General features: G+C 44.2%; 1 protein-coding gene across 3 annotated transcripts in view; it reads right to left on the bottom strand.

Moving 5' to 3' along the window:
• Positions 1-2,202: 2,202 nt before the first annotated feature.
• Positions 2,203-23,483, bottom strand: part of LOC111979774 (leucine-rich repeat and immunoglobulin-like domain-containing nogo receptor-interacting protein 3) — a 68,872-nt gene continuing 47,591 nt past the window's right edge. For all 3 annotated transcript variants that reach the window (XM_024010469.2, XM_024010471.2, XM_024010470.1), the window contains exons 2-4: positions 3,882-4,479; positions 3,024-3,767; positions 2,203-2,860 (exon numbers count right to left, since the gene is read on the bottom strand). In XM_024010469.2, coding sequence (XP_023866237.1) covers positions 2,288-2,860; positions 3,024-3,767; positions 3,882-4,433 — 1,869 coding nt within the window. In that variant the 5' untranslated portion in view covers positions 4,434-4,479 and the 3' untranslated portion in view covers positions 2,203-2,287. The remainder of the gene's footprint in view (positions 2,861-3,023; positions 3,768-3,881; positions 4,480-23,483) is intronic.

The following is a 23,483-nucleotide window of genomic DNA, read 5'->3' as shown; positions in this document are numbered from 1 at the left end:
AAACATAACGATGGTCATTATGGCCAAACAGTTCTATTTTTGTTTCATCAGACCAGAGGACATTTCTCCAAAAAGTGTGATCTTTGTCCCCATGTGCAGTTGCAAACCGTAGTCTCGATTTTTTATTGCGGTTTTGGAGCAGTGGCTTCTGAGCGGCCTTTCAGGTTATGTCGATTTACTGTGGATATAGATACTTTTGTACGTGTTTCCTCCAGCATCTTCACAAGGTCCTTTGCTGTAGTTCTGGGATTGATTTGCACTTTTCGCACCAAAGTACGCTCATCTCTMGGAGACAGAACGCATCTCCTTCCTGAGCGGTATGACAGCTGCGTGGTCCCATGGTGTTTCTACTTRCGTACTATTGTTTGTACAGATGAACGCGGTACCTTCAGGCGTTTGGAAATTGCTCCCAAGGATGAACCAGACTTGTGGAGATCTACAATTTTTTTTCTGAGGTCTTGGCTGATTTCTTTTGATTTTCCCATGATGTCAAGCAAAGAGGCACTGAGTTTGAAGGTAGGCCTTGAAATACATCCACATATACACCTCCAATTGACTCAAATGGTGTTAATTAGCCTATCAGAAGCCTCTAAAGCCATGACATGATTTTCTGGAATTTTCCAAGCTGTTTAAATGCACAGTCAACTTAGTGTATGTAAACTTCTGACCCACTTTAATTGTGATACAGTGAATTATAAGTGAAATAATCTGTCTGYAAACAATTGTTGGAAAAATGACTTGTGTCATGCACAAAATAGATGTCCTAACTGACTTGTCAAAACTATAGTTTGTCAACAAGACATTTGTGGAGAGGTTGAAAATCAAGTTTTAATGACTCCAACCTAAGTGTATGTAAACTTCCGACTTCAACTGTATGTGTGTGTGTTTGCCCTCTATATGACTTTGTGTTTGTCTTGAGAAAAGGTCCTGTGTACTTGTGAATGAGTGCGAACATGTGATTGTGAACGTTTGTGTGCATGCTTGCATGTATAAAAGTGAGTATGTGTTCTGCACTGCATGTGACTCTGAGTGTGTCGTGACTTCCATGCTGCTCCCCTGGCAGCTGTGTGGAGGTCAATTCTGTCCCAGCACAGCCGAGGGCAGTCGGACGGGAGCAGGGTTAGAGGGAGGTTAGAGATAGGGGGCATATACAATCCCTTCTCCACCTCCCTCTCCCCACATCCCGCAGTGGTATGGTAGTAGTATTATTCAAAGGTTAGAAAGAGGAGGCATAAACATACTCCCTCTCCCCTTGTCCCAYTGACCCCACTACTCCCTGCTGCACTGGGCTGTGTATTGGTTGTCATGATTACCATGCGGCCCGTGCCCAATGGGTTAAGCTTCCCAACCAAACCCTTGGGGCGTCGGGCAGTCATGGCAACCGTCGGCCAGTGTCTTTGTTCCAACTCACACAGCTAACCTTGTTGCAAACGGTCACGTCTGAAAGTAAAGTGGGCCCAATTTAGAATATATGGTCAGAAAAGACTTTCTTTACATGTTTTTTTAATGTTTCTTCTGATCTTTTTTTGTCATGAATTTGAAAGGGTCAAATGATTGAAGTCATTTTCTGGATTCATTTCACTTGGATTCAATGTCTATCTGGAGTCCTTGTCTCAGCACATCCTTCCTCAGTTCAGCTGTGGCCTTGATGCTGTCTTATAAATGTGACAATGGAAATCGTATCCCAAATGTCTTACAAAAATGGCTTGTTTTTATTCAATACTATAATCTTATTACTATACAACTTACTTTAAATTGCAATATTTACATGCTATTGCAATATTTCTCAAAAAGGCAGAATTTAAGAAAGCAAGACTACAAATACTGTGATAAGTTGATGGCCGTGTCTCTCCATGYCCTCTGTGCAATGACCACTACAAGTACACAGCTTCCAGGAAATCCTTTTCACTTCCTGTGATGTCACTTCCTGTGAGAGAGACATAACTACAAGCATTTCACAACACAGTAATCACCCAGTAAAAGATCAAACTAAATTCTTAACTTCTATAATTCTTATCAAGCTCAATGACAATGTTATATTTTTTCACTGGAAAGTTCTTATAATTATCTTAAATACACATTTGTACCACAAGCTGAATAAAACCAGTAAGAGCTGGTGAGATCAAGGTCATCATCAAATCGAATCTGGCCATGCCATGTGTGAATACTGTATGGATTTAATTTAATTATAAAAAAAAAATCTTTGCGAGTCAGCGGAATGTGTTTTGTCAAACACATTTCCGGGACATGCTTATGCCTCCCCCGTCTGGCCCTTGGCTGCGTTGTTTCATATCATCTTCATGTTGAATTTCCGGGCCCCTCCAGCACTACCCGTGGCCGCAGGCCCCTCGGCCTTSCGGAAAGGGGTCTCCACTGTGAAGTTGTTCTTGCGCTGGCCCCGCCCCCTGCTCCATGCGAACAACAACAGGAAACAGAAGAGCACCACGCCTAGGAAGGTGATGCAGCCCATAGCCGTGGAGACAAGGATGGTGGTCAGGTCCAGGGTGAACTTGAGGAAGACGCGCGTGCTGTTCAGGTTTGTGTCGTTGAAGAACTCGCCGCCGTACAGCGAGCGGTTGGCGAAGAAAGCCGACGCGGCATCCAGCGGTGCGCCCCGGACGGTGAGCATGGCAAAGTAGGTGTCGTTGCCGCCGGCGTTACTGGCGATGCACATATAGGTGCCACTGTCGGTGACCTGGGCATAGCGGATCTCTAGCGTCCCTCCTGGGAGGACAGTGATGCGGCCATTGCTCTTGGCTGTGATTATTCGGCGCTGAGGGGAGATCCACATGATCTTGGGGGCGGGCTCTCCCACGGCACTGCAGAGGAAACTCACTGGCTGGCCCTCACGAGCCGTCACCTTAGAGGAATGAATGAATGAATATATAAATGAATGAATGAATTAAGTATTAGGCACAAAACTGAAACAGGCAACAAAGCTGTAAGTACAACATATCAATGTGTACCTACACTGTAGTTACATTATGCTTACGTGTACAGCAAAGTGAGATAATAACTCTTACCTGTTGAAGTTTGCGGTTGCGTATCTTGGGCTTCTGGCATGTGAAGTAATCGAAGAGCGCTGAGTCGGTGAAGGTGCTAAGGCTATACCCCTGCACCTCCTCTGGCCCAGCGCACACGGGCACCCTGCCGTCAAAGTTGAGGGTCTTGCGTCTCTGCAGGATCCACAACAGACGGCAGTCACACAGCAGCGGGTTCCCGTCCACCCGCAGCGTCTCCAGACTGTTGACAGAGTGGAACGATCTCTCCTCCAGGGTCTGGAGTTCGTTGGAGGAGAAGTTGAGGACCCGGATCTGTCTGAGGCCTCCCAGGGAGTGGGGCTCCACTGTAGCTAGGCCCGTGTTCACCATAATCAGCTCCTTGAGCCTCAGCAGGTCCCTGAAGGCCCAGGGCTCCAGGGTGGTGATGGGGTTGAAGGACAGGTTGAGATGAGTGAGGTGGATCAGGTTCCTGAATGAGGACGAGGGGACGGAGGTGATGTTGCTGTTAGTGATGGACAACCAGGACAGGTCCAGGCCCTGGAAGCTGAGCGGGGAGATGTACTCCAGATAGGGCCAGTTATCGATCTCCAGTCCCCGCAGGTTGTTAAGCTTGCGGAAGTTGTGGTCTTCTAGGGCGGCGATGCTGAGGTGCCGTAATCGCAGAGTGACCAGGCTGCGTAGGTAGGACAGTGTCTGGCCAGAGATGGACGTCAGATTGCAGTGCTCGATGGTCAGGTCCTCCAGCCCCAGCAGACCAGAAAAGGCCTTCAAATACAATCAGATTGAACTTGATTAGATGTGAATGCCAATTGTGGAAACATAATATAATCAATAAAAGGTTAGAGAAAGTACTTGGAAAACAGATGGATAACAGTTTACCTTATGAGAAATGTAGACCAGGTCGTTGTCTCCCACCTCCAGGTGTCTCAGACTCCTCAGGTCCTGGAAGGTGTAGTCCAACAGAATCACCATCTTGTTCTCACTCAGGTCCAGCATGGTCAGGTTGCCCAGCTTGGCGAAGGCCCCCATGGGTACAAGCTTCAGCTGGTTCGCCCTCAGCCGTAACACCCGGAGGCTCTGCAGATTGGCGAACGCGTTGGGCTCCAGCGTGGCAATGAGATTCTCACTCAAGTCCACTTCTTCAAGGTGCGGGTACGGTGCCAGGTCGCCCATTTCGACCCAGCGGAGCCGGTTCCGGCTGAGGTCCAGGAGGCGGGTTTCCGTAGGGACGCCCTCTGGGATGCCGGTGAGGCGCCGCCGTTGGCACGAGACTGACCGGATCTGGGCCGAGCACTCGCACCGCGGCGGGCATGCCTGGCAACTACCTGGCATCAGGGATATAATGGTAACCAGCAGCAGGGCCGGCCCCCAGAGACTCACCAACCGCCACGGCGTCAAGGACCACACACCGGGGCCAAGGGAGCCAATCATGGTCTGACTTCTAGCCTATCACAGGCAGGGTCAGTGTACTACACACCTATAGGGAAAGGGAGACAGAGGGAGGAGAGGTTATTGAGAAAGCTTGGGAATAAAGAGTAGAGAAGTAGGGAGGAGAAAGGGAGAAAATGTGGGGGAGAAGGTAGATAAAGACAGAGAGAGGGAGGTTGAAGAAAGAGAGGGAAAGATGGTGAAAAATAGAAGGGAGAATTAAGGTAAGAAATTTAAGAGATGGGGAAGGGATAATGGAAAGTACAGACAGAAAAGAGTGTGGGTGAAGGGAGGAGAGGAAGACAGATGGATAAGTCTTTTAAAACACCTATCAACACATTTATGTTCATAAAAATTACATTCAGTGTCCTGGATAATCCATGCACCTTACTATACAACTGTCATTATGCCCCTGATAACCAGAGAGCTTAGACATCACAGCTACTTTACAAACCATTAAACCACCTATGACACCATCACTTTATAGCACATTATTTCGTTTATGATAGTTAAAACACAGATGTAGGATCTTAATTGGATCACCGTTCAATACAGGAAATGTTAAACTTGTATTTGAGGTTTAAAAAGACTTATGAAGTTTGTAATTTCCAGACTTTCAGACTTGATTTTCCCTTATGAAAAATGTATCAACCCCTACAAAAATGTCCATTAATTATAATCCACATAATAATTCCCATTTCCTGTTGCTGCAGGATTATTTTCCTGCTTTAGCAAACTGGCTCAAATTAAGATCCTACATCTGTAGTGAGGATACTTGTTCATTTATCTATGAGTGTAGCAGTAGAACAAGGGCATTGGGAATCACGTGAGTGAGAAGCAGCCTGTGAATTCATGCATGTTTCCTCCCCTTCTTTCCTCCTCGCTATGTGCTTTCTTCGTACCTCGACACACACTGAATTCATCACACACAACATACGATGCGATGCAAAGAGACAACAGGGTTTGCCTGAAAACGTTATCTGAAATGCCTGTAAAATCTGTGTGTATATGTGTGTCACAGTGACATGAACACAACATTTTCTTCATACAAAGACACACATACACACACATTTTACAGACATTTCAGATGACGTTTTCAGGCAAACCCTGTTGTCTCGTTGCCACTATGAGTCATTCTGTGGTAATGTGTGTGCAAGTGACAGTGAGTGTGTCTTTGAATGTGTCATTTTACTTTGAATAAATTAAAAAGGCATGTTGTTCTTCTCTCCACAAAAAAAGAAAAAAAGCTCATGCTTAAACGTTCCTTCAAGCAACCTGTCAAGTCGCCCACTCAATGTTGAGTGATTTGCCAGAGGACACCAGCCAAAAGGTTCAGAACGTTCAGTACTAGGCCCATACACGCACACACACCACAACACACACACACACACACACACACACACACACACACACACACACACACACACACACACACACACACACACACACACACACACACACACACACACACACACACACACACACACACACACACACACACACACACACACACACAACACAGGCACACACACACACAAAGTTTCAGCAGTGATTGCACCGATTCTCATTTACATCAACAACCTACGGAAGAGCTACAGGGGATTAGGTTGCCAAAGTCAGTGACCTTGGTTGAACATTTTATAAAGAGGATGTGATGACAAGTCGGTGTTTTTATATTGGGACCAGGACCCAGACTTCACCAGGCCCCTGGCTTACAAACCTAGAGCTCCATCTCATTAGTCCTGTATCTCATTCCCTCCAGTGAAACACTAGAAGAGAGCTGAGATCAGCTCAACACAATTAGCACATCAGAGATAAATGGGAGCGGGATCGACACTGACACCTGTGGAACACCCTGTCAGGGATCAAAGATGAAACAGGTACAGTGCAGCCTGTTAACAGGAATTAAAGAGCCACACAAGAATCTTATTATAAGGAAACACTGAAGATTTTCTATTCTCTCTAAAATCTAAAGGCTGCTATTTTAAAAAGACCATGATTAAAGGATTGATGATGCAAAGTACTGGCTTCACTTAGCTGTTATTAGCGGTGAAACACCATGAAAAAAGCAGACGTTTAAAACTTCTTTAGGATTGGTGCGTCCCCTGTGGGACGGTTGAGCTAACGTAGGCTAATACGATTAGCATGAGGTTGTAAGTAACAAGAAAATGTCCCAGGACATAGACATATCTGATATTGGTGGAAAGCTATTATTACAAATTATTGTTAATCTAACTGCACTGTCCAATTTACAGTAGCTATTACAGTGAAAGAAAACCATGCTATTGTTTGAGGAGAGTGCACAGTTTTGAACATGAAAAGTTATTAATTAACAAATTAGGCACATTTGGGCAGTCTTGATACAACATTTTGAACAGAAATGCAATCGTTCATTGGAACAGTCTGAAACTTTGCACATACACGGCTGCCATCTAGTGGCCAAAATATAAATTGCACCTGGGCTGGAATAATACATTATGGCCTTTCTCTTGCATTTCAAAAATGATGGTACAACAAAAATACCAAATAGTTTTTTATTTTTTTATTTTTTTATTATCTTTTACCAGATCTAATGTGTTATATTATCTTACATTCCTTTCACATTTCCATAAACTTCAAAGTGTTTACTTTCAAATGGTACCAAGAATATGCATATCCTTGCTTCAGGACCTGAGCTACAGGCAGTTAGATTTGGGTRTGTCATTTTAGGCGAAAATTGGGGGAAAAAGGGTCCGATCCTTAAGAGGTCTGAGTCTGAGCTGCATTAAAAGTTGGGATCTTAAAGGGATAGTTCAGGATAATATCTTCCCCGATGAACTAGTGGACACCATTTTTATGTCTCTGTGTCCATTATGAAGGGAGTTGCTAACTAGTGTTAGCGCATTTGCTAATTAGCATTAACTAACATTAGTTAACATTGGCTCACAAAACTACCTCTAACTTCCTTCATACTAGACACAGAGACATACAAATGGTATCCACTAGTTCATCTGACTGAGGAAGTAAATAAAAATCCTGAATTATCCCTTTAAGATGAATGAGAAGGAGAGGGTGTTATAATATATTACAGTGCATTTACTGGAGGGATGTTAAAAAGCACTCTGAAGATTGGTTGTGTTTCATGCAGAGCTAAACAGATGAATAATATATGTGCTAGTTTGTGTTTATCGGGCACCATTCAAGGGTTGAGTCACGGGGGCAAAGAGCCATCTTTCTGTCTGTCTCAAAGAGAAGAAAAATATTCCCTACTTGCATAGTTATTTCCTTAGGACTATTTATTTGCAGCTTTGATTGAACTTTGGGCAAGCAAAGTTCTCCCCCATTTGGATGAGAGACAACACTCACTGGAAATTGGGAAGGAATTGTTATGCCTATTTCTGTAAAATGATCACGAAAAAACTATCAAATTTGAGGCTTTCTACAAAATCCCAGCAAAGGCGTATTTGATCTTCTGAAAATCGACAAACTTCAAACCCAATCAACATTCTCCTTAGATGAAGAGCAAATATGAGGTAGGATTACGAGGTTCATCTTCTATATGGTAATACTCTATACATTATGCTGTATATTCCTTCAGGTTCCTAGAGAGAATACACGGCATAACTGAAGCATGCATGAGAGCACCAGCTCTCTCCGTAGCCGATGTGAGCAAGACCTTTAAACAGGTCAACATTCACAAAGCCGTGGGGCCAGACAGATTACCAGGATGTGTACTCAAAGCACTCGGACCAACTGGCAAGTGTCTTCACTGACATTTAAACCTCTCCCTGACCGAGTCTGTAATACCTACATGTTTCAAACATACCACAATTGTCCCTGTGGCCAAGAAAGTAAAGGTAACCTGCCTAAATGATTACCGCCCCGTAGCACTCACGTCGGTAGCCATGAAGTGCTTTGAAAGGCTGGTAATGGCTCACTACAACACACTCATGCCAGAAACCCTAGACCCACTCCAATTCGCATACAGCCCCAACAGATCCACAGATGATGCAATCTCAATCACACTCCACACTGCCCTTTCCCACCTGGACAAAAGGAACAGCTACTGTATGTGAGAATGCTGTTCATTGACTACTGCTCAGCGTTCAAAACCATAGTGCCAACAAAGCTCAGCACTAAGGACCCTGGGACTAAACACCTTCCTCTGCAACTTGATCCAGGACTTCCTGACGGGCCGCCCCCAGGTGGTAAGGGTAGGCAACAACACATCTGCCACTCTGATCCTCAACCCTGGGGCCCCTCAGGGGTGCGCGCTTAGTCCCCTCCTGTACTCCCTGTTCACCCACGACTCCGTGGCCAAGCAAGACTCTAACACCATCATTAAGTTTGCTGATGACACAACAGTGGTAGGCCTGAACACCGACAATGATGAGACAGCCTATAGGGAGGAGGTCAGAGACCTGGCAGTGTGGTGCCAGGACAACAACCTCTCCCTCAGTGTGAGCAAGACAAAGGAGCTGATTGTTGACTATAGGAAAAGGTGGGCCGAACAGGCCACCCATTAACATCGACGGAGCTGAAGTGGAGCGGGTCGAGAGTTTCAAGTTCCTTGGTGTCCACATCACCAACGAACTATCATTGTCCAAACACACCAAGACAGTTGTGAAGAGGGCACGACAACACCTTTTCCCCCTCATGAAAAGATTTGGCATAGGTCCCCAGATCCTCAAAAAGTTATACAGCTGCACCATCGAGAGCATCCTGACCGGTTGCATCACCGCCTGGTATGGCAACTCCTCACCATCTGACCGTAAGGTGCTACAGAGGGTATTGCGTAAGACTCCAGTCACAGACTCCTGTCAAAGACTCCAGTCACCCAAGTCATAGACTGTTCTTTCTGCTATCACACGGCTAGTCATCTCTCCTCCTTCCAGGCCTTTTCTTCTCTGGACTTAAATTGCGATTGGCAACTTTCATAAATTAGGTGCATTACTGCCACGGACCTTGTTAGTCTTTCAGTCACCTACGTGGATATAACCAATGAGGAGATGGCACATGGGTACCTGCTTCTATAAACCAATGAGGAGATGGGAGAGGCAGGACTTGCAGTGCGATCTGCGTCACAAATAGAACTGACTTCTATTTGGCACGCGCAAGCAATGTGGGTGCAATAATTGAATAATATAGATTTCAAAATGTATTTTGCAATGCTCGGGCACGCGACGTGAGCGGTGTAGTCAGGGTATTAGTGTCAGGGTAGGCAAGAGGTCAAAACCGGGAGGACCAGAAACAACAGAGACTAGGAAAAACAGAAACTCGGAAAACACGCTGGTAAGCTTGACAAGACAAGACAAACCGGCAACAGACAAACAGAACACAGGAATAAATACACTGGGGATAATAGGGAAGATGGGCGACACCTGGAGGTGGTGGAGACAAGCACAAAGACAGGTGAAACAACTACAGTGAATAAAAAATGTTGATGTAGGGCACACACACACACACACACACACACACACACACACACCACACACCACAACACACACACACCACACACACACACACACAACAACAACACACACACACACACACACACACACACACACACAAAGCCCCTGGTAAACCCACACAGATTGCTGCCTGCTCTCAATCTTAGCCTGAGGCCTATCTGGAAGAGGTCCCCGTCTCGATAGAGAGCTTGAATACACAACTAGATCTCAAGTTTATAAAACCAGCCTCTCTCTTTCACACACACACACACAGGCACACAGACACACAAACGTCCCCGCCCTGTCAAAACATAGCACAGCCAGACACCTCATATATCTGAAGGATCCTACCTGTTTTATGATAGCTGGAAATTGAATTTTTGGGGGGAACGTGACAAATATAGCAACTTCTTCATGACACAACCTCTGCAGCAACAGATGAGCGATCCAAATACCCGGCCAAGCTTCACTCTCACTTCATTGCAAAACAGCTTAACAAGACCACTGAACAACCATTCTCATAATTTATACCAGATTATGGGTGTGTATGTGTGTAAGTGTGTGTGTGCATGTGTGTCTGCATGTGTGTGTGTGTGCCTGTCTGTTAGTGTATGTGTGTATGTGCCCTTGCCTGGCTTCTCTGGCTGTTATTCAGTGTGATGGATGAGGTCTGTAGGTCTCCTCTCCCCTGTGTCATCCTACGGTTCACTGACTGAGTCACTGCATGAATGAGGACTGTGAACAGGGCCAAGGGCAGACCTCCCCCAGAGGCTCCAGTATACTCCATTCCATCACCTCCCCTTCTCCTCCCCTAGATCACTGCTCCGTTTGTGGGGTGAGTGATGGAGGCAGTGGGGCCTCTGTCTGTGATGGCTGGTCCTTTTATCCAACTAGCTCTCACAGTCTCATGTCTGAATTAGACATTCATCCATGTTTCTCAAATGTCAAATTTAGAAGTGTTTAAGGTGAAGTTTAGGCATTAACTCAGCATTTTTAAGGTTATGGTTAAGTTTAGGCATTAACTTCGAAAGGTTATTAAAGGTTTGAGATAGGCTTAAAACAAAAATCAAAAATCAAAAAAAAAWAATCTATCATTGGATTTGAACATGCAACCTTTGGCACCAGAGGCAGATGCTTATGGGCAGTTGGTGCTTATGCCCATCCGCCATCCCTGCACACAACACCCTAGCAAAACCGAAACCTACTTGAACGTAACAGCGTTACGTGGCCGGTTTCCATGTGCTCTCCCGATGCCCTCAGACACAGATGGATGTTGAATACTGACCTGTATCACTATCTGCTGTTGCAAACTATAAATACTGTAGATAAGTGTTGTCATTGCAGTTGGTATAGTGTTGTCTGTCTTGTTGATGTACTGTATGTGTTGTTACTGTTGTTGATTCATTGTTGTTAGTATACTCGTGTCATTAGCCTGTCCATCTGTAGGATACCTCAGGGTAGAAATACATGGCTCTGATAGAGAGGACAACTCTGTATCTACACAGGAGCTTCATTTTTGACTCCCATTCTCACAGACCAGACAGGTCTACAGCCCTGTTAACATGCATAATTAGTGCAGCCAGATGGCAGTAGAATATCATGATCTCCTAAAAATAACATTTGGAATTCACACATACGGAAATCGAATTCAAATCAAACCCAATCGAGCTACCAAACATTAATAGCTAACTTTGTAAATTGAATATGCAGACAAGATTGTGAAAATATTGATGCGAAAACTACAGTTTCTGTCTGGCTCTCCTCATTACTAGGCTGTGGGTTGGTTTGAGAGCTGGTTTCACCACCTGCCTAGACACGCATGCACACACGCACACACACAAACACACACACGTACACACGCACACACATGCACAGGCACAAACACACCGCCCAGCTGCGCCCCTCTGTTGGTCAGGGCAGCACACCAGCAGTACCCAAACTCACACAGTGTTGTGAATGTCACACCAGCCAGATGTAAAGACTCCACCTGAGGGAGATGAGAAGGGGTAGAGGAGCAGAGCCGCCACTAGTCCCCAAACACACAGAACAAACATGATCCCACACTTCACCCAACACTGGCCAGATGTCCACGCAATACCACTGACACATTTTATTCAATCTGTTCAGTGTTAACAGGCGAATACCGGCAACTGCATAGCATGTCATTGCTTTTGTTTAGGAGATGTTGGAGGTGCAACTGCGTCGGAGCTGTCCAATCGGTTAGCGGCTGCTGTTGTGGTCATCTGTCCTTAAATCCCCCCCCCCCGCATTAGAAGTTCAGAACGAGAAAGTGTATCGAAAAATACAATATATAGACAATATATAGAAATAATGACACTCAATGAAAATAATTCAATGATATAATAAGGATTTATATCAGCCTTTTTGTCACAGATTCCAGTGTTTGAGCTTGTAACACGGCTGCATAGGATTTGTACTAATGCGACTCGGTGCATCCAATGGTAATGTCTTCGATAGGGATAACGCAGGGAGCCGCTTGTGGATTTGACAGCTCCGATGCAGTTCCACCTAAACAAAAGCTATAATATGCGGGTTAATGGTTAACTAATTGAATCTAGGCCTTTACCTTTGTTCATACAGGTTAGTCGCAATAAGATGAATACTAACTTGAGGGACCAGGTCTATGTTCTCACAGCCCCATTGTCCCTTCGAAACGCCTGAAGGTACCGCAGCCGTCATACCGCTCAGGAAGGAGACGCGTTCTGCCTCCTAGAGATGGACGTACTTTGGTGCGAAAAGTGCAAATCAATCCCAGATCAACAGCAAAGGACCTTGTGAAGATGCTGGAGGAAACAGGTACAAAAGTATCTATATCCACAGTAAAACAACTCCTATATTGACATAACCTGAAAGGCCGCTCAGCAAGGAAGAAGCCACTGCTCCAAAACCGCCATAAAAAAGCCAGACTACAGTTTGCAACTGCACATGCGGACAAATATCGTACTTTTTGGAGAAATGTCCTCTAGTCTGATGAAACAAAAATAGAACTGCTTGGCAATAATGAACATTGTTATGTTTGGAGGAACAAGGGGGAGGCTTGCAAGCCGAAGAACACCATCCCAACCGTGAAGCACGGGGGTGGCAGCATCATGTTGTAGGGGTGCTTTGCTGCAGGAGGGACTGTTGCACTTCACAAAATAGATGGCATCATGACAAAGGAAAATTATGTGGATATATTGAAGCAACATCTCAAGACATCAGTTAGGAAGTTAAAGCTTGGTTGCAAATGGGTCTTCCAAATTAACAATAACCCCAAGCATACTTCCAAAGTTGTGGCAAAATGGCTTAAGGACAACAAAGTCAAGGAATTGGAGTGGCCATCACAAAGCCCTGACCTCAACCCTCTAGAAAATGTGTGGGCAGAACTGAAAAAGTGTGTGCGAGCAAGGAGGCCTACAAACCTGACTCAGTTACACCAGCTCTGTCAGGAGGAATGAGCCAAAATTCACCCAACTTATCGTGGTAGGCTTGTGGAAGGCTACCTGAAACGTTTGACCCAAGTTAAACAATTTAAAGGCAATGCTACCAAATACTAATTGAGTGTATTTAAACTTCTGACCCACTGAGAATGTGATGAAAGAAATAAACTATTATTCTGAAATACAACTATTATTCTGACATTTCACATTCTTAAAATAAAGTGGTGATCCTAACTGACCTAAGACAGGGAATTTTTACTAGGATTAAATGTCAGGAATTGTGAAAAACTTTAAATGAATTTGGCTAAGGTGTATGTAAACTTCCGACTTCAACTGTATATATATATTTTTACATCTCAGAACATGCATTTGGGGCTGCTGTAATATTGACCAAAGGTCAAGGTCATATTGATTGAAAATATTCAGTAGGTCCCATACACATTTGTGTAGATTTTCTTCCTCATTGTTAGAAATGGAGAGCTGAGGGAACATCAAATACAATTATATATGTCACATGCTTCGTAAACAACAGGTGTAGACTTAGACTGAAATGCTTACTTACGGGCCTTTCMCAAGCAGAGAGAGAGAGAAAATAACTAAATAATATGACAGTAATAACTCATAATAAAAAGTAATAATGGAGACAATGAGTAACGATAACTTGTCTATATACACTGGGTACCAGTACCGAGTCCATGTGCAGGGGTACGAAGTAATTGAGGTAGATCGGTACGTATGGGCGGCAGGTAGCCTAGCGGTTAAGAGCGTTGGACCAGTAACCGAAAAGTTGCTGGTTTGAATTCCCGAGCTAACTAGGTGAAAAATCTGCCGATGTGCCATTGAGCAAGGCACTTAACCCTAGTTGCTCTGGATAAGGGAGTCTGCTAAATTACTCAAATTTAAATGTAACTAGGAATAAAGTGACTATCCAACAGGATAGATAATATAGACAACAGTAACAGCATATGTGATGAGTCAAAAAAGTTAATGTAAAAAGGGTTACATAGTTTGGTTAGCAGTCTTATGGCTTAGGGGTAGAAGCTTTTCAGAGTCATAGGGCTGAAGGAACATAGGTCAAACCCCCTTTTAGGATATCAACGTGATCATTTTGAGAGAGACCTGCAAGAAGCTAGTAGTTGTCAGCATAGTTGTCAGGGTTCATCCTGAGCATGTATGAACTGTTTTTTAGTCTGTGTGTCCACAAATACATATGTCTGTCTGACTCTGTCTGTCTGTTTCCATCCCTGTGCTGGTATCAGGTAGTTTGTGTGTGTGTGTAAATAGGTCAGACGTGTCGACTGGCACGGCTGGTATATGGGCCGTAGAGCATGGTCCTCCCTAAAGCCCAGCCTCTCTCTCCATAAGCCCTGCCTGGGTTTAGAGACAGCAGCCTGCTCAACCATCCACAAATACACAACTACACAGTAAACATTTACTATCGCTAGAAACAGGGATAAACACACACACACACACATGCTTTATAAGCCTCGTAAACCTTCTCACACAAACCCAATTTAGTAGCAGTCAGGCGAGCGCAGTCATCCAGTCAGCAGGATATTCGGAGAGCTTCTACATTTCTTGTCACGAGACAAATAGAGGCGGGAACTTGACAAGTCTGTACTTTCCCGGGGAAAGCTGACAGATAGTGCTTTCCATAGCTAAGTACCAGTAAGTCCCATAGTCAATCCATGCCTAGTTTGCCCATTTTAAGCCCAAGTCAAGCGTAGCACAGGGCTTAGCATCACATTCCCATTGCTTTACTGTGGCAGTCCCACGGCCTCAATATGAAGTCACATAGAGAGAGAGAGTGAGAGAGAGAGAAGGAAGGAAGGAAATGGAGAGAGAGGAAGAGATTTCGGTAAAAGCCGGAAAATATAAACTATGACCAAGACAGACACGAGTCCTCACATGAGCCTCGGCTCATTACAGAAACAAACACATTAACGAATCACAATAACAACCATAAATAAGAGTCAGAAAGACAGGTTACCCTAATGGTGATTCATATGTCCAAAGTTTTAGTCAAACGTTCTGACAAGGGCCATAGGATAATGTCTTCCTGCTAAATAAATCAATACAAATATCAGTTTTCAAAATAAACATCTCCATCTTTTAAACTTGGCCAGAAAGCCTATGATAAGATTTGTCACAGTCAACGTTTTTGTGCATTGCATTTTGGGAGATTTCTATCTATATTTGATTGAAGAGTGCCTGTATCTTGAAAATGAATTACTGCATATCGATCCACGGAAGGTATCCAAAAGCTGTCATTGACATTATGAAGTTGAGAGGCCAAATTTTCTGGCTTGAATGCCGACCAGCATTGTGTTTTGGGAAAGGGGTGTGGAGAAGAGAGCCACGTTGTCAGGTGGCATGCTGTTAGCTATAAGTGGACCTCTGCTGCTCACTTTGGGCTGGCCACAAACGTGTCCAGCAGACACGCAATCACGCTAGCACGCACACTCACACACACACACGAGCGCACACACACACACAAACACATACCGCATGCAGGCACCCACACATAGACATGGACACACACTGCAAGGTAATAGCATCCCTCCATGGCAGGCACCACTGTTTATGACGTCAGGTGCAACCGATGAATATGGGGCACATTCTGTATGCTCTCCATGTCAAACAATGAGTGAGAGCGAAAGAGTGTGTGTGAGGTAGAGGTAGAGAGAGAGATAGAGATGAAGCGTTGAAAGACAGAAAGAGAGAGATGGGAAATTGAGAGAGGTGAGAGAGAGAGATGTAAGGAATAAAGGCCACCGGGAAATTCTTATGTGCTGATGACACAAACCTCTCTGAATGGAGATGATATGTGAAGGACAGTCTCTCCTCTCATTTCTCTCTCTCTCTCTTCTCTCTTCTCTCTCTCTCCTCTCTCTCGTCTCTCTCTCTCTCTCTCTCTCTTCTCTCTCTCTCTCTCTCTCTCTCTCTCTCTCTCTCTCTCTCTCTCTCTCTCTCTCTCTCTCTCTCTCTCTCTCTCTCTCTCTCTCTCTCTCTCTCTCTCTCTCTCTCTCTCTCTCTCTTCTCTCTCTCTCTCTCTCTCTTCTCTCTCTTCTCTCTCTCTCTCTCTCTCTCTCTCTCTCTCTCTCGTCTCTCTCTCTCTCTCTCTCTCTCTCTCTCTCTCTCTCATCTCTCTTCTCTCTTCTCTTCTCTCTCTCTCTCTCTCTCTCTCTCTCTCTCTCGCTCGCTCTCTCTCACCGCTCAAAAGTTTGGGGTCACTTACAAATGTCCTTGTTTTTGAAAGAAAAGCAAAAAATTTTGTCCATTAAAATAACATCAAATTGATCAGAAATACAGTGTAGACATTGCTAGTTAATGTTGTAAATGACTATTGTAGCTGGCCAAATCCAGCTAAAATAGTCATTTACAACATTAACAATGTCCACACTGTATTTCAATTTGATGTTATTTTAATGGACAAAAAAAGTGCTTTTCTTTAAAATACTAGAACATTTCTAAGTGACCCCAAACTTTTGACCGGTAGTGTTAATCTGTCTCTCCCTCTCTCATCACATCTTAGATAAGCAAGCATACCACATCTCTGATAGTACAAGGAGCTCTTTTTTAAAAGCCTGCAAATCGCACTGGAACTAGACATCAGCTAGGATGTCTGACACATCAAGTACAACTCCTGACATCCACAAAAGAGCAGAAAACAACAGTCGAAAAAAAAAAAGACTATATATATGTAGTTTCCTGATTCTTATATCTCTCAGATATAGGACCGATACTTTAAAACACATTTTAAAACAAACTTTCTTTGGAGTTATTGTTTCTCTATGTATGAATCTGTTATTCAATGCGTTTCTATGGGCTAATTGCAGTAAGGCTTAGACTTTTAACCTTTCCACGCGTGAGTTCCAAACTGTTGCCCCCAGCCTGAGTTTTTTGGGGGGTGATGTCAGAATGCACTCACTGTTCCAAAATGTGATCRTTACGCAGCAGGACAGTTACCCCMCGCTGCCCTCAAACCAAGGCACGCTGCCTGCTAATTATCTATAGGCTACGTTACAACTTGACAATTTCAAATTATTTGAATTGAGCGTGTTCCGCCTCCTCATTAATTCACAYAAGGAGTAACCCATTTCACTGTTGCGGACAATTTATGTTTGTGGCTTTAATGAGCCGGACAAACATCTCTCTGATGAGAGCCCAAGCTCTTCCCCTGTGTTTCCCCAGATCAAGTATGCAGACATTTGCGCATCTCTAGTCAGAACGGGCTTTTCACAAACTTTTCCCCCCTGGCACATTTTCTGGCTGACTCTCGCATTGCCTTCATTTTTGTTTTCCTTACAAATAATAACTTTGGACACGTGTGTGTTCCTATCAAAGTAAATGCCTGATTTTCTGTATATTGTGTTGTCGTTTCTACAGTAGCACACATGGTTTCCATGTGTTTGATGTTGTTCCATTCACTCCGTTCCAGTCAATATTATGAGCCGTCCTCCCCTCAGTAGCCTCCATTTGGTGTGTTTGTGCACATGCGTGTTTATGTGTGTGTGTGTGTGTGTGTGTGTGTGTGTGTGTGTGTGTGTGTGTGTGTGTGTGTGGTGTGGTTGTGTGTGTGTGTTTGTGTGTGTGTGTGTGCTGTGATGTGTGTGTGTTTGTGCTGTCGTCTGTGAGAAGAGAGAGGTCGTGTGTGTACGTGCATGTGTGGATTGTGGTGTTAAGCATAAAAGTTGCAATTTATTATTCAATACAGCACTCTAAGGGGAGTACACAGCCCGAGACAAAAAGGAACTAAGTGAGTCTTTGTGTGTCCCACTGTGTGTGTGTTTGTGTGTGTCCCTCTCCCCTTGTGTTGTAACAAGCCTAGAGACAGAGTGGAGCTCACCCTGTCCCATAACTCTCAGTAATAAGTCTGCTACCAAGAGAAAACAAAGAAACGATCAGCTCCTAGGTGTGTGTTCCTTCACCCTCCCAGTTTAATCAACCCCTATTAATATGAACGGGACCTTCCATTTCTCATTGTGCTATCAATGTCTCTCTGCGAGCGTCTCGACACACCCATTCCTCACTCAGTTATCTCACACACACACACGGACACACACACACTCACATTTTGGAGGTGTGCACAGTGGACAGAACATTTCACTGCCATTATCACCCCATTGGTTTGTACCCCGCCCCTTGCTCACTTTTTTTGAATATTGGCATCCTCTTCCTGTTGGTGATGAGCTTGAAGGGAACAATAATGTTGAATGCTGAACTGTAGTCAAAGAACAGCATTCTCACATAGGTGTTCCTATTACCCAGGAGTGTTTGGGCCATATGAATTGCGATGGAAATAGCATATTCCGTGGATCTATTGGAGGGGTAGGCAAATTGCAGTGGGTCCAGTGTGTCCGGCATTCGGGTCTTGATGTGGGCCATGACCAGCCTCTCRAAGAACTTTATGATGACTGGGTGATAGTCATTTAGGCTTGTCACCTTGGTTTTCTTGGGAACTGGGATGATGGTGGTCTCCTTGAAACAAGTGTGACAGGGACAGGTTGAAGATATCCGAGAAGACGCCTACCAGCTGGTCAGTGCACACTCTGAGGACACGGCCAGGGATGCCATCTGGACCCACGGCTTTGTAAGTATTCAATCTCTTAAGAGTTTTCCTGGCGTCAGCCTCGGAGAGCGAATGTACCTGGTCGTCAGGATCAGCTAGAGCCCTCCTGGAAGGCTCGGTGGTGTCTGCCTCGACGCGAGCATAGAATGCATTAAGCTGGTCTCAGAGGGAGGCTTCGGTGGGCACCACGCAGCTGGATTTGCCTTTGTAGTCCAAGGATAGCTTGTAGTCCTGCGTCGCAAGTCTGAGTTATCAAACAGTGATTCAAATTTCAGGCTATATTGTCTTTATGCCTCCYGAATGGATTTGCGAAGCTCGTACCTGTTTGCCTTGTAAGCATCGTGCGCAACCGACTCATTAAGGTTCGTTTGGCTGACATTGAATGCTGCAGTACGGGCTCTTAGCATGGCAAGGATTTCTCTGTTCATCCAGAGTTTTTWGTTGGGGTATGTCCTGATTGTTATTGTGGGTACAAAGTACAACAGAATCAACACATTTCCTGATAATTCCTGTGACTGACGATGAACAATATATTCCTCAGTGTTGATGGATGTATCCTGGGTGGATGAGTCTTTGAACATTATCCAACCAGTATTCTCAAAACAATCCTGCAGCATTGAGTCCGCCTCATCYGTCCAGCACCTCACTATTCTCTGTTCTGGTGAATCCCTCTTGGGTTGCTGCTTGTAGGTGGGGAGTAGGAACAGAAAGACGTGATCTGATTGGCCAAAGTGGGGGCGGAGATTATTTTGTATGCATGACATATGTTTTTGTACACGTGGTCTAGCACGTTGTTGCCTCTCGTGGGGCAGGAGACATGTTGGTGATATTTTGGGATAATTTGTTTTGAACTTGCTTGGTTAAAATCTCCTGTGATGATAAATGCTGCATCGGGGAGAAAGGATTCTTGCTGGCTAAAATGGTCTTGTACAGTTTGCCGAGTGCYGCCGTTGTGTTAGCTTGTGGCGGTATGTAAACAGCAAACAGTGGTGATAATAACAAGTGAATTCCCTCTGCAAATAGTGGGGTCTTCCTCCCAAGGCACTTAAAGTATTCACACCCATTTAGTTTTTCCACATTTTGTTACAGCCTGAAATTAAAATGGATTAAATGTATAACAATTTGGGTCACTGGCCTACACACAATACCCAACACTATCCAAGTTGAATGATGTTTTTCTTTCTTTTTTAGGAGATAGGAGAAAACTGAGGATGGATCAACAACATTGTAGTTACTCCACAATACTAACCTAATTGACAGAGTGAAAAGAAGGAAGTCTGTACAGAAGAGAAAATATTCCAAACCATGCATCCTGTTTGCAACAGATCACTAAAGTAATACTGCAAAAAATGTGTCAAAGCAATTCATATTTTGTCCTGAATACAGAGTCTTATGTTTGGGGAAAATCCAATACAACACCTTATTTTTAAGCATAGTGGTGGCTGCATCATTTTATGGGTATGTTTGTCATCGTTAAGGACTGTGGAGTTTTTCTGGATAAAAAAGAAACGTAATGGAGTTAAGCACAGGCAAAATACTAGAGGAAAACCTGGTTAAGTCTGCTTTCCACCAGACACTGGGAGCTGAATCCACCTTTCAGCAGGACAATAACCTAAACAATTTTTTTTTAACCTAAAACAAAATAACCCAAAGGCCAAATCTACACTGGAGTGGCTTACCAAGAAGACAGTGAATGTTCCTGAGTGGCCAAGTTACAGTTTTGCCCTAAATCTACTTGAAAATCTATGGCAAGACCTGAAAATGGTTGTCTWGCAATGATCAACAACCAATTTGACAGAGCTTKARGAATTTAGAAAAGATAAATGTGCAAATATTGTACAATCCAGGTGTGCACCGCTCTTCGAGACTTAGCCAGTAGAGACTCAGAGCTGTTGTCGCATCCAAAGGCGCTTCGACAAAGTATTGACTCAGGGGTGTGGATACTTACGTAAAGGATGATATCTCTGTATTTCATTTTTAATACATTTGCAAACATAAAAAAAAACAACAACATGTTTTCACTTCGTCATTACAGGGTATTGTGTGTAGATGGGTGAGACAAAATATCCATTTAATCAATTTTGAATTCAGGCTGTAAGACAACCAATATATCAAGGGGTATGAATACTTTCTGAAGGCACTGTATATTACTGTTTACTAGATGTTGTCCTATGACCATTGACTATTAACTATTCTGTAACCACTCACTTTTCAATCAGGGTTGATCGGAAGATGCTTTGTTCAAAATAAGACATTGTATCATTGCATCTTTGTACTCCCTGACAAAGGGCATGCAGCCGAAACACGTCAGAGCTTTTAAATCTTGGTTCCATTGCCATACAAATAAAGGCATTTTTATTCATTAAATGAAAAATGCCTTCGTCCTCCTTTCTTTTGGTGACCAATTTACCCCTTTTACCAAAGACCACTACAAAGACCACTACAAAGACCACTACAAAGACCACTACAAAGACCACTACAAAGACCACTACAAAGACCACTACAAAGACCACTACTAATGTGTCCCCTAGCTGTGCCTTCCTTCTTTTATTCCATGTCTCATGGATAGCGTTGTCTCAGAATCAGATAGGAACCTTTTCACAACATTCCCTAATGGACATCAAAATACCTTATTATAACGTTATACTGTGCCCAAACCCGGGACCTGTACTGAACGTCCTCTGATGGTCCTGAAGTTAAAGTCATGTTTTAATGTTCCTAGAACGTTCTCAGAACGTCAGTGGGACCTAATGGGAATGTCCCCACATGTCCGTAGGATGTCCCCTGTTTGCTGGGCAAGCACAGCCAAACAGCTATAGCTGCTGTAATTGTTATTGTCGCATATGGATTCACAATGAATCTACTGTATCCATAAAAACACACACAGATGGTGGTCCAGGAGGAGATAGGGTGGTGATGAGTAAGAGAAAAGGTTGGAGGTGGGTGATTCATGACATGATTCAGCCTTACTTCCCCCTCTCTACTGCCCCAGATGTTATGCTAATGTGATGATGCACTCATACACACACACACACGCGTGCGCATGCACACACACACACACACACACACACACACGCACGTACGCACGTACATGCACACACAGAAACAGACACTAATAATTCTAATGAAGGATGGGTTGTTGATGAGTATGATTGGTTAACAGAACTCGTCATGCTCTGTCACAGCGGTAGGGATGCTTGTTCTGGACTCACTGGGGATCCAGTAGTCTGAAGTGTGGCTATCTGTCCTTGTCTTGGGCTGTTAGTTCCCATCCTTTCACAGGATAGGAATTTCTGAAACAGAGTGCATCTCAAAAGCCTAAACTCACCTCTCCTTGTCTCCTTTCCTCCATTTGAACTGACATGGAAGAACTGGATGGTTGAAAGCAAATTCCTGTTGGGCAGCCATATTGCTTAAACTTGCCTGTCTCGTCAGATCAGTGCAGATGAAGGAGATGAGACAAGGAGACAAGGCCACTTTACACTATTGAGATCTACCCCTGTGCTGAGTACACTCATAAGTGTAGACTCATAAGTCCATAGCTGCAGTCAGTGGCGCTACAAGAAGATCATGCTGTGGAACGTGTCCCTTAAGAGCAGGGCAGGAGATAACGCCTGTAGAATGGAACATTTAATTAGCTTTGGCTAAGCTAATGACTTAGACACCTTGCAGTGATGTGACCTGCTTTTCTCTATGACTCACACACACATACTGTATATATGCACACTGCCAGGCACACACATGGGTCCCCAAACACGCAAAGGCACACACACACACACACACACACACACACACACACACACACACACACACACACACACACACACATCACACATAGCACACACACAACACACATATACACACACATGGACACACCACACATTTATAATTTGAGGTAAAATGGAAGGGAGATTTTCCCAACATTACAGCTTTGGGACACCGGGAGCAGTGTAAACAACAAGACTCACCATGCAGCCACTAAGTGCTTGAACATTGTTTTTGCTGAGCTGTTGAATAAAGTAACACTCTGCTACTTCTGTGCCTGTCAACAAAACAAAGAAACTCCTCAACATTCCTCCGAGATGACACACTTATGCGAATCTCACAGCTGATCAGCTCTCATATGACACACACACGTGTAATTCAATTCATTCTATTTCTACACTGTGACATCCCTTTTTACCCCCCTCCAGTGCCTAAAGCAGTCACGTGATTGGGTTCAAAGGTCAAGTCTGTGCTCTTTTACTGTAAATCCCCAGTCGCTGGGAAGTTTCCACCGGTCAGTGGGCAGACAAGGGAGATTGTTGGGGCTAAATGGGGAAGGGACTGGTATACATGATGACCAGAGCTATGTCTTTCTGGCTTCCTTCCTTGCGGCTTCCATTGAGAACAGAGAGCCATGGCATGCCATCATTTAGGACATTGCGCTGCTATAAGTAAGTGAGCAAGTCTTTCTGGGTGAGATGAAGAAATCTCTGTGATTAGTAGATTGGCATTGTGCCCGCTAGTACACAGATAACAGACTTACAAGCCACTTACTCTTGTGTGTGTTTGTGGGTGTTAGTGTGTGTTTGTGTATGTGTGTGAGTGTGTATGTGTGTTTGAGTGTTTG

This window comes from Salvelinus sp. IW2-2015, linkage group LG19, assembly GCF_002910315.2.
Source record: "Salvelinus sp. IW2-2015 linkage group LG19, ASM291031v2, whole genome shotgun sequence".
Taxonomy (NCBI): domain Eukaryota; kingdom Metazoa; phylum Chordata; class Actinopteri; order Salmoniformes; family Salmonidae; genus Salvelinus; species Salvelinus sp. IW2-2015.
The sequence above is the reverse complement of the archived record's forward strand: the minus strand, read 5'-3'. Positions and strand labels throughout refer to the sequence as shown.